This window comes from Vollenhovia emeryi, unplaced genomic scaffold (genome assembly GCF_000949405.1).
Source record: "Vollenhovia emeryi isolate VEMERY1.0 unplaced genomic scaffold, V.emery_V1.0 DF939135.1, whole genome shotgun sequence".
NCBI classification, from domain to species: Eukaryota; Metazoa; Arthropoda; class Insecta; order Hymenoptera; family Formicidae; genus Vollenhovia; species Vollenhovia emeryi.
The window spans coordinates 1,674,387-1,700,464 of NW_011967231.1; the positions used below are offsets into that span (position 1 = coordinate 1,674,387).

Genomic DNA, 26,078 nt, shown 5'->3' on the forward strand with positions numbered 1-26,078 from the left:
CATTTAATTACCGTCAACGATTATACGTTAGGAAATCCACGCAAAGTTTTGCGCGGCCAATGCACGAGCGCAGTAATAATTAATTGTATCCTTTTCTCAACTTTTTGCGCCTTGTCAAGGTGAAAACCACTATCAAATTCGTATTAACCTCAGTGGTTGATTCTTCTCCGAAAAAAAAATCCTTTCGTCTCTTCTCGCCTGCGCCCTTCCCGGAGACGCGCTGCACTCGTAATGTAGTTTAGCATGGTATGACAGGAGATAAACTTGGCAACAAAGAATTATTGATTTTTTCTCAGCGGGTTGAACGAGTTGCTGGGCGGTTGAGCGGTCCCGGTAGGGTATTCGACAAAGGATGTTTTCCGAGTCCCTAACCTAGGCAACCCTTCTCCTACGCTCGACGTCCCGTATGTGTCTGCCGTGTGTTGCCTCCGTTCCGTGGGTGTACCCCCGGCCTATGTGTGCGCGCGTATGTGCCCAGGGGTCCGTCCTAACTTTGCCTCCCTTTTTCGCTTTCTCTCGCGGTCCTTCCTCGCGTCCCCCTTCTCGCGTCTCGCCGTTCGTGTGTCGTGTGTACTCAGCCGATGCGGTGAGGACTTAACTGCCTCATTGTCATCCCAGCAGGAATCGGAGCTTCGGGACAGATGTGCAAAATTTAAGGATAGAACACTGGAGAAGTCATCGTTGACGCACGATCTTGGACCCCAACCAGCACGCGCCAGTCTAGCCACTGTATTTATTTGAACGATTATTATGGACCCGTGAACGAAATTTTATCGTAAATAATGTGCACGAAATGCACACGAAGCGATCTCTGCAGCGTCCGCCCACGAAGCTATTTTTTATTTATCGGATTTGGCGAGAATCTAGAATCTCCTAGGGCGTCCAGGCGAGCAGCCGAGATAAAATTTAACACACGAGCTTGGTCACGAGGTGTCCAACGTTGCTTCCCATTACATTGGAACATGTTAGACCACGGCACGTTAGAGCTCGGCCTCTTTGGGCTGCCGTGTACCCAAATAGTCTAGTCCAGTCCAGCCGAGTCCAGTTCAGTCCAGCCTTCGCACCTTATGCACGCGAGGATGCACATGCATAGTGCAGCAAATGGGTAGTGCAGCGCTGGCACGGCCGCCGGCAGGGAGAATCGATCGAATAAAAAAATGCTTGGCCGATGCCGAAGTGCGACGAGGACGCGAATCGCGGGCGATGAACGGACGAGGCGAAGAAGGGGACAGGGGTGCACGGCACGGTAGCAGAAGGAGGGATAGTCCGGGACCATTGAAGAGTGAAACCGCTCAAAGCAGCTGCCCCCGCCCCCTCGTCCAAGCTACCGCTCTCCTCCGCGCCCCTCGTCCTCGTCCGCTTCGGCCTGTGCGCCGACCCTAGGAGCTCGTCTCTCTCTTACTCCTCGTAGCTTTGAAAAACCATCCCTACCTCAGCCTGGTCGGACGGTACACCCCTGCAAAGCTCTACCCCGTATAGCTCCTACTCTTTCTCTTCTTCTTTGTTTCTCTTCCACTTTGAAGGGGGCGGTCGGCCTAAACCCCCGCGCCAAGGGGTTCGCTTGCTGCCATAAGTGCAAGAAATGTGGTTACGTTCCCCTTATTTTTCCGCCGTATGGAATCTTTTCGTTGAGAACAACTTGCGCGCGGCATCTCGTACAAATTCAACCTGCGTTGCGATTCAGTAATTTAGATTTGAAACTTCTTTTTTCAAAATCGAAGATGGCGTATTTATTTACTCTCGCAGATTTTCGATCGTCTATTATTCGCGAAATATAATCGTTTCATCCGCGCGAAAACGCGAAGCTGCACCCTACGGACAGATTGCGATCCTTCTTATTATTCTTCGGTCTTTGCATAATGAATTTAGTCCTGTGCATGCGACGGATTTACGTCCAGAAGTGCGCGCGTAGCTGACAAAATTATCCGTCTATCTGTCTGCCGACGCTCCCCGCACCCCTCCTGAGGGGGTAAGCGAAAAGAACGCGGACCAGCTGGGAAGGAGAGGGACAGAAGTTGCCGGGGATGAAATAGGGAACGAGTCTAAGGCAAGCCAGATGCAAGGGGAGAGGAGACGGCGAGAAGGGGCCGGGCGGTCGAAAAGCAAGGGGCACACGAGAAGTGTGCATTGTAAGATCGGCGCGTGCGGCACGCGGAACCTTCGATACCGTCGCGCCTCGCAATCGTGGAACCCCCGTTCTCGGGGTCGTTCCCGCCTGTCCCCTCCAGTGCCCCTTCTCGTGCCGCCGGTCTTCTAGTTCCCTCTTTTATGAAGGGCGAGGGCCCAGAAGCTCATTGTCAGGGGCACATCTGCCGTGCGATCGCCGGCCGATTGTCTCGCGGGCTTAGGAAACTTGCTCGTGAAAAAAAGGCGGCTTAGCCGGCAGGGCGACGACGCACGTGGTGCGGGGACGTGGACACGCGTGTCCGCCGCGCCGGGGAGGATGGGGCGAGAGATCTTCCCCAAGTAGTGGCGCCACTCTTGTCGCGCGCGATTGCGGAGTAACATTGAAATCGCGTATACCGATGGAAATAACAATCGTTAACCGGTTCGCACTGTTAGAACGTCTAAAACCAGAGGTGCTCAAAGAGATTTTTCGAGGACGATATGTGACACGTGAAACGGGGCGACGCGAGATCACAGTAGCGATCGCAAGATCGACGAGATGATTCATCCTCGCGGGGCAATTTTACCGATCGTCAAACGATGCGTGCTATTTGAAAAAAAAAACACGCCTCGCGCGCCCTTCGACGCAGCGATCGATGCACTTGACGATCCTCAGGACTCCGCGTCGCGTTTCGCCGAGGAACGGCGCGTGTAAGCGGCAATCGCTCGTCGACTTGCGTTTCAGTCGCATAATTTTCCGCGACGTGTCCCCCCCCCCCCTCTCCCCCTGCCCCCATGGAGGCTTTAAAGTCTAGGCCGGCGCGGGCGCCGGGTCTGAGTGCAGACAGCATTAAAGTGTTAATTACTAATTAAGAAGGGTGCACGCGCGCGGCGCGGCGCGGCGCGGCGCAACATCAAGACACCCTGCGCGACACCTTTTTGAACGCGCCCTCTGAATGGACGCTTACGCCCCAGCGGGCAAACGCGCGTAGTCGCTCATCCATCCGCGCCGCGCTCATCGACGCACGAGCGAGAAGACGCGACACGCATCTACCACGCGCGGCCACCCGCGCATGGACGCGCTCGCGCGCAGAATTCTAACGCGCGGACGCTTAATGCTCTCTCGTTACACGCACTTTCACGCCTCGTGACCTCCTGTCTCGCGTCGCGGCGATAAAGTAGAGCGTGAGCGCCGGTAGACGACGGTAGTTCCTCTCGAATTCTTTAACGGCCTCTTCCGCCACTCGCAGCCGCAGGCGATGCGGTTACGGCCGACGATTACTTTATCAGCTGACAACGCCGGTTACACGCGCAAAATGATCGTATGACGAATAGCGGCGCGCTTATTAAGAATATTTTATGTAACAGCTGCGAACTTTGCAACAGACGCGGTATAAATTATTACGGTGTAAATTGTGGATCGTCACGTTGAGAATCGTATGAAAAGAGGCCTCTCAGGATCGTTTCCTTTGCGGATTTTTGCCAATAGCGCGATTGGATTCGTAAGTTTCGTCTAACGTCTGTAAGGGGGAACGCCGTGGGAAAGTTTCTCCAAGAAAACCGTGATGCTTAGGGACTCAAACGTTCAGCGTCAAGTCGCGTCTTCGAGGGCTGCGGTGGCTCGCTATTGTCGGACGTCCTACCGACTTGGTATAACCGTTAAAGGGGGCTTGGCTGGCTGGTTCGGTGGCTTAAGAAGCACGTTCCTTGAATAGAGATCGGAAAGAGGGAGATTGTAAGGCGAGAAGACGCGCGCCGCAATGTATATTGCAAACCGGCAGAAGGCGCGCGACTTCTCGCCACGTCCTCGCCCGCCCCATTTCTTAAAGTCGCCATGCAAATCTTGTTCTTGCTCGGAAATAAAATATGTCTCTTTATTTCCGTCTCGTTTTTTTAACACTTAGATGAAAGATTTAAAGAGTTTTAATTTCAAATGTCTAACGTAACATTTGGGTGTCAGTCTCTCGCTCGAAAAAGCAACCATCCTTCTCGTTGCGATAAAATATGACTTAGCGCTGAACGAAATTTGCGTGTTGTATTTCTAGCAAAACTCGCTCGAGCTATGACAACTCAAGCTAGTATGTTTAATTCATAGGTTCTTTTTGTCTTCCCGAAGAGAGGTGAAATTTACAGTATCGCGTATCACGCGATATTTTCTAAAATATCCTGAGAATTATCGATTGTTTCCAATTTAATTTTTTTTCTCATCAGCACGTTAACCCGCATGCGCTCTGCTTATCGCGAATAGACCGAATGATTACGGAATGACGCGGTTGCAAAAAACAAACTTCCGAGTGGTCGAGAGTTCCCTTTTTAATTGGTGCTTTCGCACATGCGACGAGCAACGCATCATAAAAGCGGCGGTTTGAAAAAGCGACTGACAACGATGAAGATCGCGGTTGAAGGAGGCATCGCGTCGACAAACGCCGTTACCATTAACTGTTTCAATACGCGACACCTCCGTGTTCGTTTTGTCTGCCTCCTTCTGCTTCTCTCTCGCGTTTAACATAAAATTAAAACATTTAAAAGGGTGGAGCATAATTCATCCAATTAAATATCGTATCTCAGATAAAATGTCTTGACAAATTTCCGAACACAATAAAGCAGTCACAACTGTGTGAACACAGTTCCCCTTGGATTATCTCAAGAGATGAGGAAATGAAACGAAAATGAGAAAGAGAGAGAGAGAGAGAGAGATCAAATAGAAATGATTGTCTCGAAGAATCTGGCCGTCACGATCTCCACATGTTCTCCATTTGTTTTTCGTTTGACGAAGCACGTCGTAATTAAATACTAGTAATTAGCCCCCTTTCAGAGGTTCACGCCTTTTTCCCTTTCTCTCTCTCTCTCTCTTTCTCTCTTTCTTCTTATCGATATTTCCTTTCCTGCCGTCTCTTCTCTCTTTCTCTCTTTCTTTTGAGCTCGAGAATCGTCCCGTTGCAGCGGAGCGCAAAGAAACCCTGAAGAGAGCTTATTATTATCCTAATTATACAATACTATAATGAATGATCCCGCAGCTCACCCTCTAGCACACGCTCTCACTCGCTCGCTCGCCCTCCCCTATCACCCATCTCCCTATCTTTCCCTCTCGCCTACGGTTTCTCTCGCTCACCGTTGCTCTTATCCTCTGCACTTGGTGGTCGAAGAGTGGCAATTCTAGCACTCGGGCTTTTTGTCAAACAGACTACGGAACTAACGTCGTCTCCCTCGCGCCCTCGCGCACCCCATTATGCGGCCAGTCTCGCCTCTCGTCCCTCTCTCTCTTTCTCTCTTGCTTTCTCTCTCTCTCTCTCTACGTCTCCGCGGGTGTCTGTTTTAATTAGGCACTTCGTAGATACGTGCATACGTGTGTCGCATGTACATAAGCGTCGCGCGTACGCCAGGATATACGACGTTAACGTAGGTACGTAAGCGACGCAGTCTACCACTACCTTCCGCCACATTCCGCCTATACTCGGCGATCCGACGAGCTTGAATGCGGTCGATGGGTGGTTGAGTAAGGATTATAGGCGCAGGTAACACATGTATGGGGCGAAGTCGGGGGCGGCTCGCCGATGGGTGGTGTCGGTGATGGTTCGAGGAGATGAAGAGGGACGATATGGGCGAAGGGATGATGCGGAGGAACTCCTCTTCCCGATTCTTCTCGCGTGCATAACTTTCTCCGACTGACTGCTGATAAGAGCACGCGAAATTATCTTAATTGGCAGTGAAACCAATTCGGAATGTTCGAACGCAGAGAGTCCTCCTCTCGTCTGCGCTCGTCTACCGCCGTTCCTTTCTTTCAGCAGCTTTCAATAGGGTGAACGTTGCGGAAGAACGCGTTGTTTTCTTCGACAAGAGAAAAATCCCTGACCTTTCCCAATCTTCAAGCACGACGGATAAAAACAATGTCTAGCTTACTATGAAAACTAGTCGCGAGCAAGTATGAGAATTTATGGGGATTCATCTGAACGGCTTGAAATGGTTGAAAAAAATGTTCTACTAACTTAGATCGCTAAACATCCCATTATCCATTTCCCGTTTTCTCTAGTAAATGAGATTCCGATTCGCCAGGCGGAAGCAATCTTAAAAATTGCTCTCAACGGACGCTGAGCGAGCAGTTGCTTTACGTTGTCGAATGTTCCACGATGATGACTTGTACAAATTACGCTCTCTTGTAGAATCGTTCTATCCCTGCATCCCCGAGGGATCCGACCGACTACTCTGCGCTACTTTATTCTACAAAGATACTCGACTGACGCTAATACGCATCCAAATATGAGTTTTACCCAGAAGCAGAGAATCGATGAAAGTATAAAAGAAAAACATTCAGGTCGTTTCTTCTAGGCTGCGCACTTTTCTACCCGAATTTATAATGAATAAGGTATATTAAAAGACATACTACATACAAGAGTCGTGCAATTACAAACTCGAAATTTCACAAAAGCGTTTCAGAAGCTTATAAATAGAATATTCATAAAGACGCCAAATAGCTGTGAAAAGAAAAACAAAGCGAAATCTTGCCATTAATAATTTCCCTCGGTGCATTCGTATATTTCGTAGTTTTCTTCTCCTACGCGTGTAATTTGCAAGGAGGGGCTACCCTTCGCGTTCGCTTCCTCGCTCGAAAACTCGGATCGCCGTTCCTATATCAAGTTTACATCAATTAACGAGTCACGTTTGTTTTTCCGCATTAATTAATGAACGTAGGTAACTCGGGAACGACTGATTTTTCCTGCCGCGTTCGGTCCGCGGCAGGGAATTGCGTAATTTCGCGTTGATTATACGTCACTAGCTAGAATTACGAGAGCACCGCTGTCTTTAGTGTGGCCGACGCGATAGGTTTTTCATCGTCTCTTTGCGTCTGTCCGCTTAACGTCGAGGAGAGCTTCGCATAGGGCTCTCCATGTGCGTCGTCCCCTTTCTCCTTTTTTCATCTCCTTCCGCTTACGTCAGACCACTGTTAGCATCGATCTTTAATTAATTATCGATGACGCATTAGCGTTGTCACTGTCTGTCGCGGAGAAACCAGGCGAGACAAGAATCAGCCGCGATGACGTAGAAAGATTTATTATTAATTGGCGCCTCAACGTATGCACGTCGGGCCCGTTTACTTGTATTAAAGCTAATCCGCGCTAAATTCTATTACAAGTATTCGAATTGTATTTAGTATGTGTATTGTACGTATACATCGCAACTTTTGCGGACCGACGAATCGTATTGTCTAACCACGTGCGCTTCTCTATTCCGTTCCAGGGAGTTCTACTACATCCAAATGGAGAAATACGCGAGACAAGCAGTTTCGGAGGGTGTGAAGAACGTCGAGGATCTCCGAGTCGGTGGCGACTCCGAAATCTACCGGGTTCTCAACCTTCACTACAACCGTAATAACCACATTGAGGTATGGGGTCCCCAGGTGCGCAACACGAACACGCACACGCTACATTTTCTTTTGTTTTCCGGCCGATATTGTTTCGCGATTCGAGAAAAGACGAGCATGTAATAACTTCGCCACATAGAGTGACGCCAGATCGTTGATCGGTTCTACGAAATTAAGCTTTCGGTGTGTTAGTATCTATCGTACGTTTATAATTTTATATGAAACATTTCACGTGCGTCTTTGTGGTTCACTGTGACTATAATTGTGTTTGCACGTTTTATCATAAAAAGTATATGCGTAAGATATTTATTGCCTGATTGAGTACCGAAAGTTCTACTTGACATTGTTAATTGAAGGTGCACATTACAGAATTTATTCCGCTCCTTTCACAAAACATATAGATCAATCTCAACGTTGGAAAAAATAAATTTAGATTACAGTTTCTTGAATTGTACACGACATTTCTGTTGCAGCTTCAATTAATAATGAATTAATAGTGCAATTAATAGTGAATTTAGTTTAGAATTTTATTAAGAAATTTAATAAATTATTTAATACTATGTTATATACGTATTATACGAAGATAAATAATTTAGAGTAAATAGAGTCAAACAAAAGTAAAAGTACTTGCTGAACATTTGCAGAGAATTCGCAAAGACTATAATTTTCTCTCACAAAGTTGTATTATTCGAAACGTCGCATGTCGTGGTACTCGCGATGGCGTTTCTTGTTGTAAAAATGTTAACCGTAGAACCGTCGTTATCGCGATTCAATTGCAGCTGCTAATGAAACCGCGGAACTTTCAGGTACCCAGCAACTTCAGGTACGTTGTGGAGCAGACGCTGAAAGAGTTTTTCAAAGCGATCCAAGGCGGCAAGGACTCCGAGCAAAGCTGGAAGAAGTCCATCTACAAGGTGATCTCGAGGTTGGACGACCCGGTGCCGGAGTACTTCAAGAGCCCGAACTTCCTGGAGCAGCTCGAATGAATCAGGAGGTCGCGTGGCTCTTGCTCTTCGTGGTGCGCGGGCTCGCCCGCGCTCGTCGGCTCCCGATAAATCAGGAACGACCAACGAGGGAGGATCGCATCCGCCAGGAGGTACACGTCCTTCGCGTAGTGCGTGTTCAGGTATCCTTAAATAACATATCGCAAAACGAACGAGGGCTAGGAAGGGAGAGGAGACACGGACAAACCCAAGGAACAGAGGCACCACCGGCGTCCGAGGGCGACGTCAAGATGCCAACGAAGGATCAGGCTGTGACTGAATCACGATTCAAACAGGAAAAACAGAAGAAACGTACCCATACACATGTGCACACCAACACACACATACAGACATACGTCCATTAAAAGAAAGAAATACTGCGAATCCACGGCTGACGAAATTCGACAGTCACAAAGTGTCGAACGCTCATCGACGTTCCTCTTGTTTCAACTGAACGAGCACGAGAAGGTGATTCCTGGAACGAGACGAAGAAGCACGACGAATGCGTGGTCAACGAACGGCGAGAATAGCTTTTAGCGTCGATTTTGTCCGATCTGTTTGTAACGTAGAGTAATTACTTCGTTACCGCCTAATTTTACATCACACGATAAGAATAGGGATTTAAAGACGATAACACTGCTGGGGTTGTACTCACAGAGAAAGATGGAGACTTTCGGAACGTTTGCGAGCATATCCAAAGATTGATTAAGTCTGAACATCGCACGGCGATTCCTCTTCTGATTCGCACGAGACCCGGAAGTGGAATCTTCGTCGACAGGAAACGATGTAGGACGAGCGGCTTTTCGTCCTACACCGTCTCCAGAAAGAAACATTTGTGGACGAGGAGAAAACCTTGCGCTAAGTCTATTTCGGATAATCCTGTCAATAATATGATAATCCTTCGAACTCTGCAAGTAGCTTCGGTGATGAACGCTTGCGAAGATCGAGGGCTCCCCGATAAACAAATCTGACAAACTTCTTATCGCCGAATGAATACCGCCAATGGAAATTCATGCTGCGATAAAAAGACGCTTTTGCTGCAATCTGTAGCATGCTTTTTTTCTTTCTTCCAGGAAAAGTAAAATCTCCGACGTATTAGTTGAAAGTACGAGGTTCGCCTCGATGCTTCCCGTCATCAAACTAGAATTTCAATCTTTCCCCAGATTGTACATAGTTTCATTTTACCGCATACAACTGATCAACTAGGTTTGAGATCGACGTGAAAATGCTTGGCTATTAAATTATATACACTGCGCATGAGAATCGGATGAGAAACAGCGCGAGGAAACGTTCGTGCGCGCATCGATACCAAAGAGAATCGACTTCACCGAGTGCGTAACGTCGCATGAGTAATCGACGCGACCGCTCATAGCGATTTCCGCACGCAAAGAACCTGTTCCTATCTGCCGAAGAAGAGATTCCTTCGACTTTTTCGTTCTCCCGTAATTTTTTCTTTTCCTTTCGCTCGCTGAGCATTATTGGTCGGGCCGATAAAGAGTACGTTTATCAAGAGTGCATACGTTGCATTGAGAGGATCGGTGCACGGGTCAATATACATAGCTGTTTTTATTAATGGTTGATTGTATAAACGAGATTAGGCTAGTCGTAGTAACGAGATTAGGAGTAGTACGGGCGACGAAGATGCAGGTCGGATGCAGCGTCTGTGTGAGAATCGTGCGCCGGCCGTATTCTAAGTGTAGCGTTGCAAACCAAAAAAAGAAAAGAAAAGAAAAGAAAGAGAAAAGAGCAAAATGCTATATATAATCGTGCGTCGACGCGATAATTATATAAATATTAGACTTCTAAAGCGAAAAAAAGAGACGGATGCTGGCGTGATTAAAGTAGCGTAAAAAAAACAGACGTGCGCCAGACGGTCGCACAATCGCGCTTCCTTTTCTCCGTTTACATTAACCCCTGACCCATCCTACGTACACGGACACGCGACACGCACATAGCAGTCACTTACACGTATTAACCAGCACCACGCGATCACGCGCGCGAACGTACGGGAAATTAGAGACGGCGCCCCTATAATCTCACATGTGACCTTTCTTTTCGCTAGAAGTTTCTGTAGATAATTTACGAGACGGTATAAAAATAATAAAAATATTAGGGATAATTCGAGTGGTAGCGGATGCACATAATTTTACTCTTATTTTTTCACCATTACTCTCGCTACTACGTGCACTATTATTATTACTATTATTATTATTATTATTATATTGCTATTATTGTATTATTATTATATTATTAATATATTATTATATTATTATTATTATTAGACTCACTATTATCTATATCAATATGACAATTTTAGTATGAAACGATTATAATTACTAATATTATTATTGTCATCGTTGAAATTGTCATTTACGGAGAGAATTTAGTTAATTTAAAATTAACCCTGTATGCCTTTCTCCACAAGCAATTTCACGCTACCCATGTTTATCCTTATCTTGTTTTCGCAAGATCCTCTTCTACGACTACCTTGCCGTTCCCAATTTTGTCAAGCTTATTTATTCCGTGCTTGGCACCACGCTCTATTTTTAGTTATTATGTATATTTAGTTATTATGATAATCACTACATTGAAATTATGCCCCCCGTAGTTTGTATCCATACACGACAAAAAAACACACGTACACACGTCCTTTTGCAAGCGGTGAGTCTTAACCTAGTCACGAGTCACTATTTTTTAATTGATTAATGGTCGATTTATTGATTATTATTTTATTTATTAATTATGACAATAAAAAAAGAGAAAATAAATTGAATTTTCATTTGCGTCTAATCTTGCGTAAATGTTATGTCACTTTTATTTCCGCATTGGTTGGTCTACAATATCCTTCCCTACACTCCGAGAGAATTCGAAAAATCATATATGGCCAAAAAAAACAGAAAGTGATTTTGATTTGACATATTCGAAACACTCTCGACCGCTAGACCTATCTTTTGTCTTTTTTCTTCTTTTTTTTCGTAGGAAGATGTGAAACTCGAATGTACAATCCATGAATTTGCGACCGGCGAATTCAACGAGGATGGAAGCGAGTAGCCTCTTTCATCCGAAGAACACGCGTTGTAGAATGATAGAAGCGAGAACGAAATTTCGAAAATTTCAACTTTTCTTACGTAATACTAGACTTTGGCCTAAAATTAGTAGCAACTTCTTCGGCACTGGCCTAAGATTTTGGTCTAAATGTTTATAACGGGAGACAAGAATACGATAGCGTAGAGGCAATGTGGAAGATGTTTGAATATTGTAAAACAGGATTGTAGGATACGTGCGTTATTAGACCTCGCTGACTCGTTCGTCGCAACTGAAGTGGCTTGACATTCGTGTCACGGCAATTGGCACAGGTAAAAAGTTATTCCTTGGAAATTTATTATTATATTTTAGTAGAATTTCTTTCACAATTCGTGTCTTAAAGAAATCGCGCATTCTCGGAGAGCAAACATACAATATACTCAATAACCACTGATGAAACATATTTTACTTATTTTTTTCATTTGATTTTATAATCAACTTGATTGTCGTTGCATTATTGAGATTATTTCAGTCAGAGATACATCCTATCCCTTTTATCACCACGTTTAATGATACATTAAAAAGCCATTAAGAGGCTATGATTTAACGATATTCGAAGAATTATAAAAAGCAACATTCGGAATTTAATTATAATAGATAATAATATTGGTTTTTCACTGACGGAAAACAAATCAAGATATAATACATTCCAGTATAAACCAAATATTAAAAGTGTGAAGACAACCCTTACCGGACAAATCTAATTTAACACTTTACGAAACTCTAATGTACTTCTTGCATCATATAAGCTCCCCGATCCTAGAAGCTTCGCGCTTTCACGTCGATACACGTCAATAGTCTCTCACCATCGTTAATAGCAATACGTGATTTTTTACGACAAATCTCTGAATTAAATATAGTCTTGCGACACAGAACATACGCTACTTCAATATTAACGCCATCGATAAAACATAATTAACTATCGTTCTCATTCTCTTTTCTTCGATTGCCTTGGATTTACGAAAAACTAAGTTTCGTAATTCCAACGGCGATCGCACACTTGTGAAACATGTCTACGACCGTTTCGTCATACTGAAAATGATCATTCCGCTCTTTTAAACATTATTCGCACTCAGAAAAGAAAATAACTATCGCTGCAACGTTAAATCGACGTTCTCTAAATCGCAACCGTGCTACAAAGGAATTTAATACTACGACAAGATTCTTCCTTGCTTCGGGCAATTTTCAGAAAAATTGAAAGTCACACATGTACGTATCGTAACATATGGGTGAAATAAATAATTTCGATTCCGCACATTCTTCGCCACTGGAGTATGACCACAAGCTTTGGAAAGCGGTGAACGAAAAGCAGCGTAATAATTGTTCAAGGCCAAGCCGATTTTAAATCCCCAGTCGCCTTTACCAGCGTATAAGCTGAAACGTCAGAGGAATTTTTCGTATGGTCGGTTATTCGCAAAAATCTGGGAATAAGAAACTATCGTGACACATAGACAAAACTCTCGCGTGATCCTTCGAGGTCATCTACGAATTGAAAATGTAAGAATAAGAGTCCGCTTCTTTCATTTCTCCGTCGACCGAGATTCGAAGCTCTCCTAGCGCGAAGGACAAATCGTTCTAGATCTTAGCAGACGTACTCGAGCCATGAGGAAAGAGGCTCGAGACTCAGGAGAAAAGTGAACAATGGTAACGAATAGCAACCGGTGGTTCACCGCGATCGCCGAAATTTTCTCTCATCGATGGGAGAACCAGCCGCGCTCCTTATCTCCCGATCGATGCTGCTGGTCCCGATCTATCGACGCGACCTACGGTCGCGGGACGGAACTGGCGATGAACGGCACGAGCGCCGAAAGAAAGGGGTGAATTCGCAACGATTTTACGGATGCGCGTAAACAATGGGAGTGGAACGAACGTAAAAAAAAAGGACAGGCGGCGAGATTGACGAGATGCACGAGAAGGATGTAGTGACGAAGAGACACACATTCTCGAAGGACGAAGGCGAAAGATTAAGAGTCGTTCATCTACGAAACGAAGTAAATATAGGAAGTCTATCGACTCGCCGTTTATATTACATTTATGCAGCGGGGCCGACGCACGGAGAAACGAGTACACGGGACAGAACGAAATTAAACGAGAACGAAATACGAGAGAATGGAAGAAATAATAAGCATACGTACATACCTAAACGCGTAAGTTTTAAGAACACGTAAGCAGAAGTAAGTAATAGTATTTAACGTTAACACTTGCAATTAATTATTATATAAACGATTAACTAAAGATAAAGACGAGCGGAAGGTCGTATCACGCTGCAGAGGAAAAGGATACCTACTTTAAAAAAAACACACACTAATAAACTAATTATTATTATATGATTATATTATTATTATTACGATCATTACTATCGAGTTTGAGATTAAGCCGTGATAACAAGAGAAATCAGTGAGAATGGGAGAGAGCGAAAGCGGTATCAGAGAGAAAGCGAAGGAGGCAGAGTGTGGGAATTCAAAGTGAATTCATTGAGAAAATAATAATTCCTCAAACTATTAGGAACATAATTAGGGTATATTTATTATGGCGAGTGCGCGATTATGATAGCGGCGCGGTAGTATACAGAGAAAACGGGGGAAGATAAAGGGGGGACAGGAAATACATTATCTCCCCCGTGACGTTTCAGCGAGGCGGAAATCGCGTCTTTCGAATTTTCGCGCGCGCGATAGGAACGAAGTGGAGGAGCGAACCCGGGAGAACGACCGAATGTGAGAATGATAGAGAGAGAGAGAAAGGGAACGAGAGAGTGAGAATCTGTAAACGATGGGAGAAAGAGGGAGAGCATGGGAATTTAGAGCGTAAACTATGTTTCTATGTGAGATCGCGTGCGTAAGCCAAAAGAAGAGAAAAAAGAAAAAAGAAACTGATTGTTGACACCGAGTGAGCAAACTTTGTGTGATAATCTCGTAGTACACGTAGCATGTTAAGTCTACAATACGTTTGGTAGGGGATTAAAAGGTGAGAGCGACTTTCGAAAAGTCGGGCAGGAGAACGGGGGAGTAAAATCCGACCGAGAGAGGAATCCGAGAGGTCTTCCGAGTCTCTACCTCCCAACGTTTCTAAAATCAGTCGGAGGGCTCCGCCGCGCCTCCGACGATCGACATATCACCGCGCGTATATGAATCGTTAAATTCGTAATTCTAAGTTACAGGGTGCTCGAGACGCCGTCGACTACTCCGGCGTCTCGATTTAACGTAGGTACATTACGTTTCCTCGGTGAGCTGCGAAAGCTTTACGTTGTCTCTTAATCGTTCATTTCCTATCCCCGACATTACGGTGCAAGACGAGAAATCGTGAACAGCCGCCATTTTTTATTTGCAGGACTACAGCGAAGACAGTCGATACTCCTGTCTCTCGCGAGTATTCTTAACTTTTTACGACCTCGTTATTCGGAAGAAGCAAATTTTTCAATTCTCGCGTCAATAAATTATTAACTTTCAATATTACTTAATTTTTATGTTAATTAATAAATATTTGTATTACATATTACGCTACTATTCTAAATGTTTGATCAACACTCAATTAAGATTCTTTTATTCTTTATGTAATCTTTCAACGTTCACGTTTGTTATAATTAACTTGCAACTTGTATGTAACAATTTGGTTTGTTAATATTATTGAAGCATGGGCCGTGAAAAGTTAATATGATAACACTGAACAGATTTTTAAATTTATAAAACAGATGTCGAGAGGCTGTGCATACTCCAGCTCTCGCCTTAGCAGTAATTAAGATAACACAACGAACACATTTACGTTTCTCGTCTTGAATCGAACGTCGGTCTCGTGAAAAGTTTACGTCGCAATAATCTCGCTCAAGATTCAAGAGCGTGAAAGAGAGCACCTCTCGGAAAATCCGTAACAGTCGGGCGTTTAGGGGTGGGTGGGCGACGAGGGATGGAAGGGATGGCGGTTCATGGGAGAGAGATGGAAACCGACGAAATTGTGGATGGTGTAGAAGCGTGTAGGGAGCCAAGTGTCCTTGATGCGACCGTCGTTGAAGCCACGAAATCTCGCGATCTCAACAGGTGATCTTTTTTGTTCGGACGAGTTGAACCATGCAGGGGGAGATAAAAGCGGATCGAAGATAATAAGAGAGACGCATATGAATAACATGCACGAGGAAAAAAGTCACGACTGAGAAGAAATCTATGCGAATTGCGATTTCGGACTGAGTTCGGAGCCACGGGCAAAAGACGTTCGGCGCAAACCGATCCTAGCTGAGAGAGAGAGATGACGAGCGAAAGGGTATGAAAGGGCGAGTGAATGCGAAACGGAGCGATAGAGGGCAACGAGCGAAAGGGACGGAATGAAACGAGTCGAGAGACGAGGAGTGAATGTGCTAAAAAAATTGCTAAAAAAAAGTGAAGAAATTATACAGAGAGAGCCGACCTCCTTGCCTACCGGGAGGTCCGCATATATGTATTGTAAAGTCAAGACTAGTAAATGATAAAATTAGGAAAAGCGAGTTTAAGAGGAGAAATTATTAGGCCAGTTTGTAAATGTAAGTTATTACGGAATTTTCTCCCCTCCCCACCCTTTCGTGCACGATACTTTTGGCAAATCTTTCGCGAGCGTGAATGCGGGAAAGTAGGCGCGAATGTGAGAGAAGACGGGAGACAGGAAATATTTATACATGTGTGTGAGAATCTGAGGTTACGTGTGACACGTGTGACGAGAGGACGGAGAGATCGAGGCGGGAACAGAGAAGAAGCCATTGGACGAATGGTCCAGCACGGTCCGACGTTCGACTCACGAGATACAGAAGAGTAAAGGAATCGAGAAGCAGGCAAAACGCGCACAACCATCGAGAATGGCAGATTATCACAAATGTCATTATCCATCCAACCCTTCGGCCACCGAGAGTATGAGGAACAAAGAGTGTAGGACAATGAATCTTGACCAAATCCTGCTTGACAGAAAATTGGGTTATTCTGGTCTGCCTTCGCTTCCACACGCTATATTCTTTTCATATATATACACACACATATATATATACGGCTTCGTATTACCATATATTACCCAATCGCTCGCAACATGCTCGCAATATCCCCATGCTCATTTCGTATCTATCATCTAACAGTTTTCCGCTAAAGCGTGAAGCTCCTTCGAAACGAGCATCAACGTTCCGTATTTAATGGGAATATTTCTTCTTGCCGTCTGCAATTCTTATTGCGACCCTGCGTCGCGCGTGAATCAAGAGAGTGAAAGATAGCGAGAGCGAGAGAGTGGCAAAAAGAACGAGAATGTGAATTGTATGCACGCGTGTACCAAGAGAAGCACACACGAAATGAGAATGAGAACATGTAATGCCTGTATTCCTGGAGTATATTACTTGCGCATACGTCTCAACCAGCAGTCGTGTTAGATTATACGTATTATCGTGTAGGGAATCGTAGGTGTATTAAGACAAAAAAGAATAACTTATTTAATAATGAAGAAGCAAAGAGAAAGAAAGAGAGAGAGAGAGAGAGCGAGAGAAAGTGAGAGAGAGAGATGAGGACTTGCAGCCAGCAACAAACAACAGTAAACCTACGTTGATGTGTGAGGATGTGAGCTAGATCGCCGCGTTGAGTCTAATGAACTCCTCGGAGATGTACAACGCAGACCCTCCAGAATGAGGTGAAAAGGCGCACGACTGTCAGCCTTGTCGGCCATCTTCGTCACTTCGTCTAGATCGGGACGATGAAACGTCGAACGTTCGCGTCAATTAATTCTGTAGATAGCAGCAACGAAAACTCTTCCTCTACATTAAAGTAGCACGGGCGAAAGGTTCGAAGGATGATTAATAATGTCTCCTACGAGCGACTTAGCCGACGTAACGGGGCACAAAGTGGAATGACGAAGTTGGCGACTTGCTCGGTCGGCCGGAATGTCTTGTAAGATATTGTGGGAATTGTTTTTCTGCGCCCCGCGAGTCCGTTTTTTCGGTCCGAGACGGGGCACCATTCACACAAGCCAGTACATTTTAGGCCGGAAGTTCTGTCTCTACCCGCTGACCCTTGCACCGAGTGTGTTCCGATTGTACCTCAAGCTCTTTCACAGTCTACGGAGAGGCCAGAAATCGCGCGGCCGACAGTAGCAGTTTTACATTACAACCAGTATTCATTTACGCAAAAGTCACGTGATAGAAGAAGCTTAAATTTACTGCTTAGTACTATCTAGATAACGAAACTTCTCTTGGGACTGCTAACGCACCAAGAAGTACCTAAATAAATGTTTAAAAAGAAGGGCATATTTGAGAAAAAAAAGAAAAAGAGTACATGAGCAGGACTGTTGAACGCACAAATTATTGCAAAGGGCAATCATATTTTCTCGATAAATTTTTGCATTGGCTACTTCGTTCGCGTGACTCTTAAAACCGGGTTCAGTTGCAATAGCCAGCTCGCAGTAAACTCGCGATCCCGCCAGGTCTTCACCGGCGGTACCGATCGTATCTTCCCACATCTGGATCCACTCAGGAGAGACAGAGCTTTGGGCGAAAGAAAACCTGACTACTTTCATACATGCATTACGATGTTTGATGACTATACCACTTTCGACGCGAGAATTTCCTTTCGTACCTTTTACCGGCGTTTTTCTGGGTTCATTTTTGGCGAGAAACAATTCTGTTCGTTGATTGCTAATCTTCGGTTGCGCACAAGACGACACACAGAGAGTAGAGCAAGAAGGTGTACGTGCGTGTACGCGTGTACCGCGTTGCGACCGCAAAGTCTTTCGGACGTCAAGTTTTTCGGGAAACCCACCGGTGCGCGCGTACTACGCCTACCTACGCCTTATTGCGGCGAAGAGTGAAAAATTCCGTTTTTTGGCAGACACCAAAAAAAAAGCAGCTCCTAAAATGCAAGCGACGCGCGAGAGGACGCGCGGCGTTGTGACGCGCGTATTCTCGCGCGCGCGCTCAAAATCACACAACAGATAGTGCTCAGCAAGGCGATGGACATCGATCGCGATGCAGCACACCCACACATACGCGTACATCCACACACACACGTACACGAACGCACGTACACGAACACGGCACACAAGGGACGTACACCTACATGAACATGCACACAGGCACACGCAGTTTCGGCCAGAATCTAAAAGACACATCAAGGAAAAAAGTACAAGTTTATCACGTTGCGCCTTAACGTTAAAATTAAAAGTTGATCAAAAGAGATGAAAAAAGTGAAGCGTATTCTTAACCAAAATCGGCCTTAGTATATACTTTTCCAGGGCACGTGGAAAGCACAGGACGGGCGACCTTCCTCTCGACCTACTTCCACAATCCTCACTCTTTAGATTAATATAAAAAAAATGATATAAATATATAATATATATAATATATATACACGATATATTATATTCCGCCGGCGGTGGGAAGTTTCGAAACCTCGCAGCTAACTCAGCAAATCACCGAACCATCGAAAGAAAAAAAAAAATTAATAGATCTCTCTGTTCCCGCCGCGTCAGGTCGGATTCGAAATTTTTGCGGTTCGTGTCCACGACGACGAAAGAAAAAGCGTGCGTCGTGGACGCGTAACCCGTTCTCCAAGTCCCTACCTCCCAAACCCGGGAAGTCGCCCGTCCCCGTTTGCACGTCCCGCTGTACCCCACGCTCCCCGCAAGGTGTTCCCCTCCAAAAGAAAAAAAAAAGTAAGAAAAGAGAGAAGAGCTAAAAACGAAGCGAAACACACCTATCCGGCGAGAAGGCGAGCCCTTCTCGCGCATAGAAGAAAAACACTTCCTGCATGTAATTAAAGCGACGACGCGAGTGGACGGGTCACCCGGGATTAGTGTAAGGACGCTCGTTGCTAAGTAAAGCAAAGACGATGACGTGGAATGGAGGAGAGGAAGAAGCGGAGAACAACCCTTGATGCGGAAGATGGACGACTGTCGACTCGCCGTTTCCCCGCGACGACGGGGCGACGGCAGAAAATTCGCAGAGAAATCCGAGAGATTCGAAGAGCGATGCACGAATAACCAGGCATACGCGCGCTGAGGAGGGATCGGTCGCGTATCATTATCTCGTCGCGTATAGATCCGCGGTATTCCTTGCAATCCATAATCTCTTTTCACGAGCGTATCTTCGTGAGACTCGACTGTGACGACTGAGGGAGCGAGCTAAGAGTGGAACGCGATCGTAATTGATCTACATTGTACACCGTATACCAGAGACAAGTCTAGCGCAAACGACGCATTCGACGAGGCTGTGCATTACGACGCGCGCAAACGAAACTACTATCACAGTGTTGTATCAACATTTCACATGGAAAATATATAAACCGCTTTGAAAACACTTTCAACGAATAAAACCGCATTAAAAGCAAAGTTTTTTAAACGATGTATTCATCGGTCGAATAACGAGAAAGAATTAAGCGAAGCGTGAGTACTTGAAATTGATATTCATTCCAAATTCTTCACAGGAACGTGCGCATTATTCGTTTACACTTCTCTCCACGCGGTCACTTTAGTTGCACAACTGAGAACCAAGTGGATTACTATAGAGTTGAACGTAACCAAACGACGATGATAAAGCACGGCTAATGCTGTGAGAGCAAAGGCCGTCGTCTTGTTTCTGACGACAGCCCTCGATGAATTATCCAATTACCACGATAAGTACGACGACGTCATAAATCCTGATACCTTCCAGCACTGAGGAACGCAAGGCGGTCCGAAAGATAGTACCGTTCAGAGATCCGAGACACAGAGTAATCGACAGATCAGCATTGGGCACGCGAGGTAACAATGGCCGATTAACACACGCACGCAGCATCGCAACGAATACGTCGAAGGGCGCTCTCGGAAAATACGATGTGCCTCGACTCGCCCGTAACGCCTCGCAAATTCGCAGCTTTCCTCGCGCCAAGTACACGATAGCGATTGTCCGTTAGATCGTATTCGGGGCAGGTGATAATTACGGGAGCCGCTACTGCACATCCAGCTAATCGTGGATACCGTCGGCACGGAGATTACTCCTAAGGAACGATAACAATGACGTTAACGACGGCAATAGCAATCGGATGCAAATCACCGCGCCTCGCCGATCGATGGACACGGCTTACCGTATCGATACTTCACCGACGATCCTACTTTCACGCATTTATTTTACACGTTACCACGGTACTCCGTAAACAGACAAATACGTCGAGCCACTCGACACCGGTTTTCCGTTGCACGTTACTCACGTATCGATATCCCTTCGTTAGAACGTCAGTCTCGGTTTTTCCCCGCAAGAAGCGCACAGACTCTACGACGATATAGGACAGAATTAACGCAGCGATTACGCGCGTCCCGCACGATATGCGATGCGTCGTGCAAAGGAAAAAAAAAGGACTACTTTTGCAGCGTACACGCACCTTCTTTCAACGACACAAGCGAATCGATTCCTCGTTGCAGAATGCCATAGTAATGTCGATTGCAGAATAGCAACAGAACTCAATACGATACCATAGTAACGACTTAAGTTTCCAATACGTTAAAATACGCTGTACACGCAGTACATATCCTACGATGGACGGCGATTTAATAGTGCGGCGGCATTACGATTCCAAGTGATGCGCATCGTACTTCCGAGGACGAGATACTGGGAAGGACCGGAAGAAAGAGCAGACGGGACGAGATCGCGCAAGCACGAAGAACGAGACAAGGTGCCACGCCGGGACGAGAGAAATGATCGCTGGTCCCGTTTAAATGAGCGGAGCGTACCGACGCGACCGAACGCGTAGTACGGAAGAAGGGAAAGATGGAAAAAAAAGGGGGGAAAGAAAAGTGGAAAAAAAAAGAAATAGAAATAAAATTCCACACACGAAACGTGTGAGCCGACGTAGGCGAAATTAAAAACGCCCAAGATATTGACTTGCGAAACGAATCAGACCTTGCCACTTGCAATTCGTTGAAGACGTGACGCGTTCTAAGCAATTCGCATAACGTAGGAAAGTGAAAAAGAGCGGGTACGTAAGAAGGAGAGAAAGGACGGGAGCGAAAGAGGAGTGCATAAAGGGAAAGAGAGAGAATGAGTGACACATGATAAAGGAAAAGGAATCACTGGAGATCCGCTATTCGACTTTCTGATTTTTCGCAGATTTTCGCGCGGGACAACAGGTACGTCCCTTCCGAGACATCAACCTGCCCCCGTGACAACCCGCAGGAGCCAGCTCATCCTCCCAACGCCCCTCCCGTGATCCTTCCCCACGTGAACAAGGTTTGCTTCCAATCCGTACGCGTTATCGAAACCTAATAAACTATAAACTACCTAACAATAATAATTAAACGATAAAGGGGTTAAGAGTATCGATTAATTGAATTATACCTAACGATTAATTAAATAATTAATGAGTAATGATACATAACGATAATACGATTAATGATATATAGTATAAACGGTACGAGGCAACCCGGTACATGGTGGCTAAAAAACCATCCACCGAGACGGGACCGATTCTGCCTCGTCGAGCGTGAGGGGTGTATCGACCGTGCGTGGGACGCTTTTACGGCGGCTGTATCCGACTACCTTGGTCCGAACGTGCGGATTCGCAGCGGGAGGCCGATCGGTACACTCCGTGAAGTCGGGCCGGCAGGATCCACCGCCGTCGGAGTGATCGTTTCTTACCCATCATTTATACGCTAGCTTGTAACTTGAGACTTAAGTATAATGAGATACACACGAGGAAGAACACACACACAGCATTAATGATACCTAATGATATGATTATATTATTGATATAACTTAACGATTATGGAACTATCCTAGTGGTATTATACGACGACATAGTTGATTGATCTGTTTAATATTGAATGTCTGTAGATCACGGAGCGTTTGGAACTCTATGCTATCCATCGAGAGTCCTGCAAGTCCACCATATTCCTCGATACCCTTTTCTCCTGCCCCCTATATACCCCTATAATCTACCCCCCCCCCCCTATAATCTACCCTACTCACAAACCCACCCAAGACATCACGAAACTCTTAACATAAGTGGACCGGAAATATTATCCCATATTTAAAGTAAAAACAAGATTGGGTGCTACTAAAAAGAACCATATTAAACCATGTTAAATTCGATAAAGTTAGATATTGAGCAAAAATATAAAAAAAAAACGATGTATAGAGTGGATGAAACCCTCCATTTAAAATAAGAAAACTGGAGCCAGCGCGGAGGTGCATTTACGATTCGATCATCGCGAAACGAAGATAATGCTAATCTATCACACGACATATAATACGTTTCTGTAAATTACGAAGCGCCATTTTTCTATGAAAGGTGTAAGGGACGCAATATTATTAAAACTGGTTTTCAGTTTTGCTATTCTCCAAGCCAATGCAGAGCAACACAGGATGCAATATTGCCGGCTACACTGGTTTTCAGTTCTAAATTCGATAAAACGCAGCCACCGTACGACAGTGACGAAGAAGCTACTCACAGCTTCTCTCCGCCGTCTCTTATGCTGACACCGTAGACATGGAAACGCTTCGATGAGGAAAAGAGAAAAATCATTCAAAATTCGCACGTCATATATGCTAACTGACACCGGACAAATTCTCGACAACAGTTAATCATCTCCTGAGCTAATGTGTCGCATATCTACGACGCAAACACAATAGAACATACTCTACATTACAAGCGTTTAAAGCCGCAGTAGCATATGATAATCACGCGAAATATAACAGATCCGAGAAAGGAAGAATTACCACTTAATCTGCACATGAAATTTCCGCTGAAATGCGAAAGACAAATGTCCTCCGCGCGTAAAGTATCCTTTGGAAGAAAGCGAAGGCCCGAAACGCAGAAGAGAGCGAAGCCTAGAAGGGACAATTCTGTGAGAAACACTACCGAGCCCTCTGCCTCTGTTTTTAAGCACGCGTACCATGTGACGTCCATCGACGAGAACTTGTACATTGACGATACACGCATTGGGACACTGTGAAAATAGTAAAAATTGCTGCGAATAAAACGCCAGTGAGCGCGGACGCGACGAACCATTCTTCTCGATCGACGTCTCTAACCGTAGGTTCGCCTGATTGTTGAGTTTAAGTTTTATAGTGAGTACGTAGACACAGGGCGACTGGAAGACTCGGTCCAGGTGGTGCTCGTGCTGGCGGATGATTTGTTTCCCTTGAATCACCGCGGCACGCACGACACCGCTCCCGGGATCTTCCCAGTCGCCGAGATTTTTTATACATTCCGCAATAGTTTAAGTACCGCTTCGAATTATCGAATTGAAATGTGTTTTTTCGTATTAACGATGTTTTATTGCTAGTAAGTCTTTCTGAACACGTTAAGTGTTTGCCACACGACTGCGCGCTTCCACTTCCGAGCGTGGATTCAGTTCTTCGTCGTGACGCCTCCGTTTTGTACAAATAATAAAGTAGCTAGTCACGTTCCGTTGTTTCTCTCGCTTGGTTACTTAAATCGTTAACGTGTTAAACGCCGCGAGGCCGAGCTATTATGACGAAGAATTAATTGCTCGTTCGTTCTGTTTCTCGAAAACTAGTTTAGCTCGCGTTGGAAGGAGGCGCGCGTTGTATGGCACTCATTACCGTTTAGAGAAATCCGCGTATTTGGAGAAATCCACCCGACTGTTGTATAGATTATGCCGTTATCAGAGGGTGCCACGGACAATAGGGGAAAGCAGTATTATCAATTTACTTAGAGACGACCTCTAGGAGCCACGCATAAATCGCGGAACTGTAACAGGGACGCGTCGGTCGAACGAGAACGATGTTCAATCATTCCTTTTGCCGGGGATCTTACCTTCGTTCTCGTCGAGAGACGACTCAAATATTATACGCTACGTATGATATTCGAAGGATGCAAAGGTGTTCAATCTCAATCGTTCAAATTCGATCGAAGCGACGGCTTCCGGTTCTACGCTCTTCCACGCCAGTGAGCAATGTTTCCTTCTCCGACGAAATTCTTAAAAATGCAGAGGATAAAAGAGTGATATACATATACGTACACGCAGTACACGCATCACGATACACGCAGACTCTTCACGTTTTTAATCCCAGTGCCCGGAGTTTGCGCGTGAACGGCTCGATTATCCGCCGAGGATCATACGTGATAATTAATGCCGTCAGGTAACTCAGCGAACACGTGACAGACTCGATCGCGGAGACAATCCACTCAGGATTAACGCGGTCGTTTTAACCGGTTTTAAGTTTAGCCTCCCTCTCGCAAGGAAAGGCAGCAAAGAAACAGGTATACCGATGCGATCCGTCGTCGACGACTCCGGCGGTCGCAAAAGGAGCGTTCACAGCAAGATAATTTCGCAATTATCTCTTATACGTACTCGGAGAAATATTTTCAACGTTCTTCGCCAGATTAAAAAACAATGCCTTAGTTACAGACACCATAGAAGCACACATATTTAAAATAATTTACGCGCTGATCCTTGCGAGCCGCGATACAACCAAGCTACGTCCGCGCCATTCTTCGACATCTCGAGCGAGTTCTCGGTTTTGCTTTTCAAAATTAGCGAACACGGTGCGATCTCGAGCGGAAACGCAAACCGGTGCCGTGAGACACGCGCGCGACTACGGGCACGAAGTACCCCGATAACCATTTTCGTTTGGCCTGGGCAAAGTCAGGCGAGCGTCGGGCCGGCTCTCAATTTTGAAATAGCCATTTCGACTTAAGCGAAAAAAATGAACAGACCCCCAAAACCCGACGCAATAGACGAAGGCAACCGGATCAAAATAACCGTCACACGAAACAACAGTTTCTCGCGCGGGGCCCGGCCGCGGCTGCCACCAAATATATATCTCCGCTTAATATTATACCCTATTCTCCCTCTCCTCCCCTAGCCCGCCCTCTCCCGCCCTACTACCCGTGATTGTCCCGATTGCTAGCGACGGGGGTGCATAAGGCCCCCGTGAGCCCGCAGCAAAAATATGCCAGGCTTGCCGCGGCTACGTAAACCACGTGGATTAGGATCCCGCGCCCAATCTCACTCACTGCACACACTGGGCCGACTCGTCCGATAGAATGTGCCTTCAGTGTTGATTTTATACGAAAAAAATACTAAAATTATACAAAGGGGCCCGACATAGACCGAACGCCCACCCAAAGCCTGACTGGTGCTCGCCCGCTGCCCGTTAATTTCATCCTAAACCGGCTATGCATATACACACATAACACGCGTACAGGACAGAAACAGATCGACACCTTCGCACGAGCGACGACCGCCGTCGAGAGGACCGCCACCGTCAAACGGCGCCCCTAAGATCAGCGCCGTATCCCGATGGGGTAACGAAACGACGGGCATAGCACGTCGTCGCGGACAAGAGGGAGGGGTCCTCTAATTATCTTCGGTACACCGACTCGCGAGCGACAAACGTTCGCCGATTACTGTAACTCGTATCGGGACCATGCGTAAAAATATATCAAATCGTAGTGAGACGTTCTGTTGTTAATTCAACTACAAAAAAAAGAGGAGCACACCCGGAGTGGTCAAACGTCGCGCGTTTCCGGACGAATCCGCGCACAATACCACGATGCCTCGACCTCGTCTTGCCGTGCAATTAGATGCGCGCCAAATGAGGCCACGGCTATCCCATG

General features: G+C 45.7%; 1 protein-coding gene across 4 annotated transcripts in view; it reads left to right on the forward strand.

The window, feature by feature from the left end:
- Nucleotides 1–18,947, forward strand: part of LOC105567719 (homeobox protein prospero) — a 37,914-nt gene extending 18,967 nt beyond the window's left edge. For 2 of the 4 annotated variants that reach the window (XM_012022802.1, XM_012022804.1), the window contains exons 4-5: nt 7,342–7,501; nt 8,272–18,947. In XM_012022802.1, the coding sequence (XP_011878192.1) occupies nt 7,342–7,501; nt 8,272–8,451 (340 nt within the window). In that variant the 3' untranslated portion in view covers nt 8,452–18,947. The remainder of the gene's footprint in view (nt 1–7,341; nt 7,502–8,271) is intronic. The other 2 variants (XM_012022803.1, XM_012022805.1) reach the window with 1 other exon arrangement.
- The last annotated feature ends 7,131 nt before the right edge of the window (nt 18,948–26,078 follow it).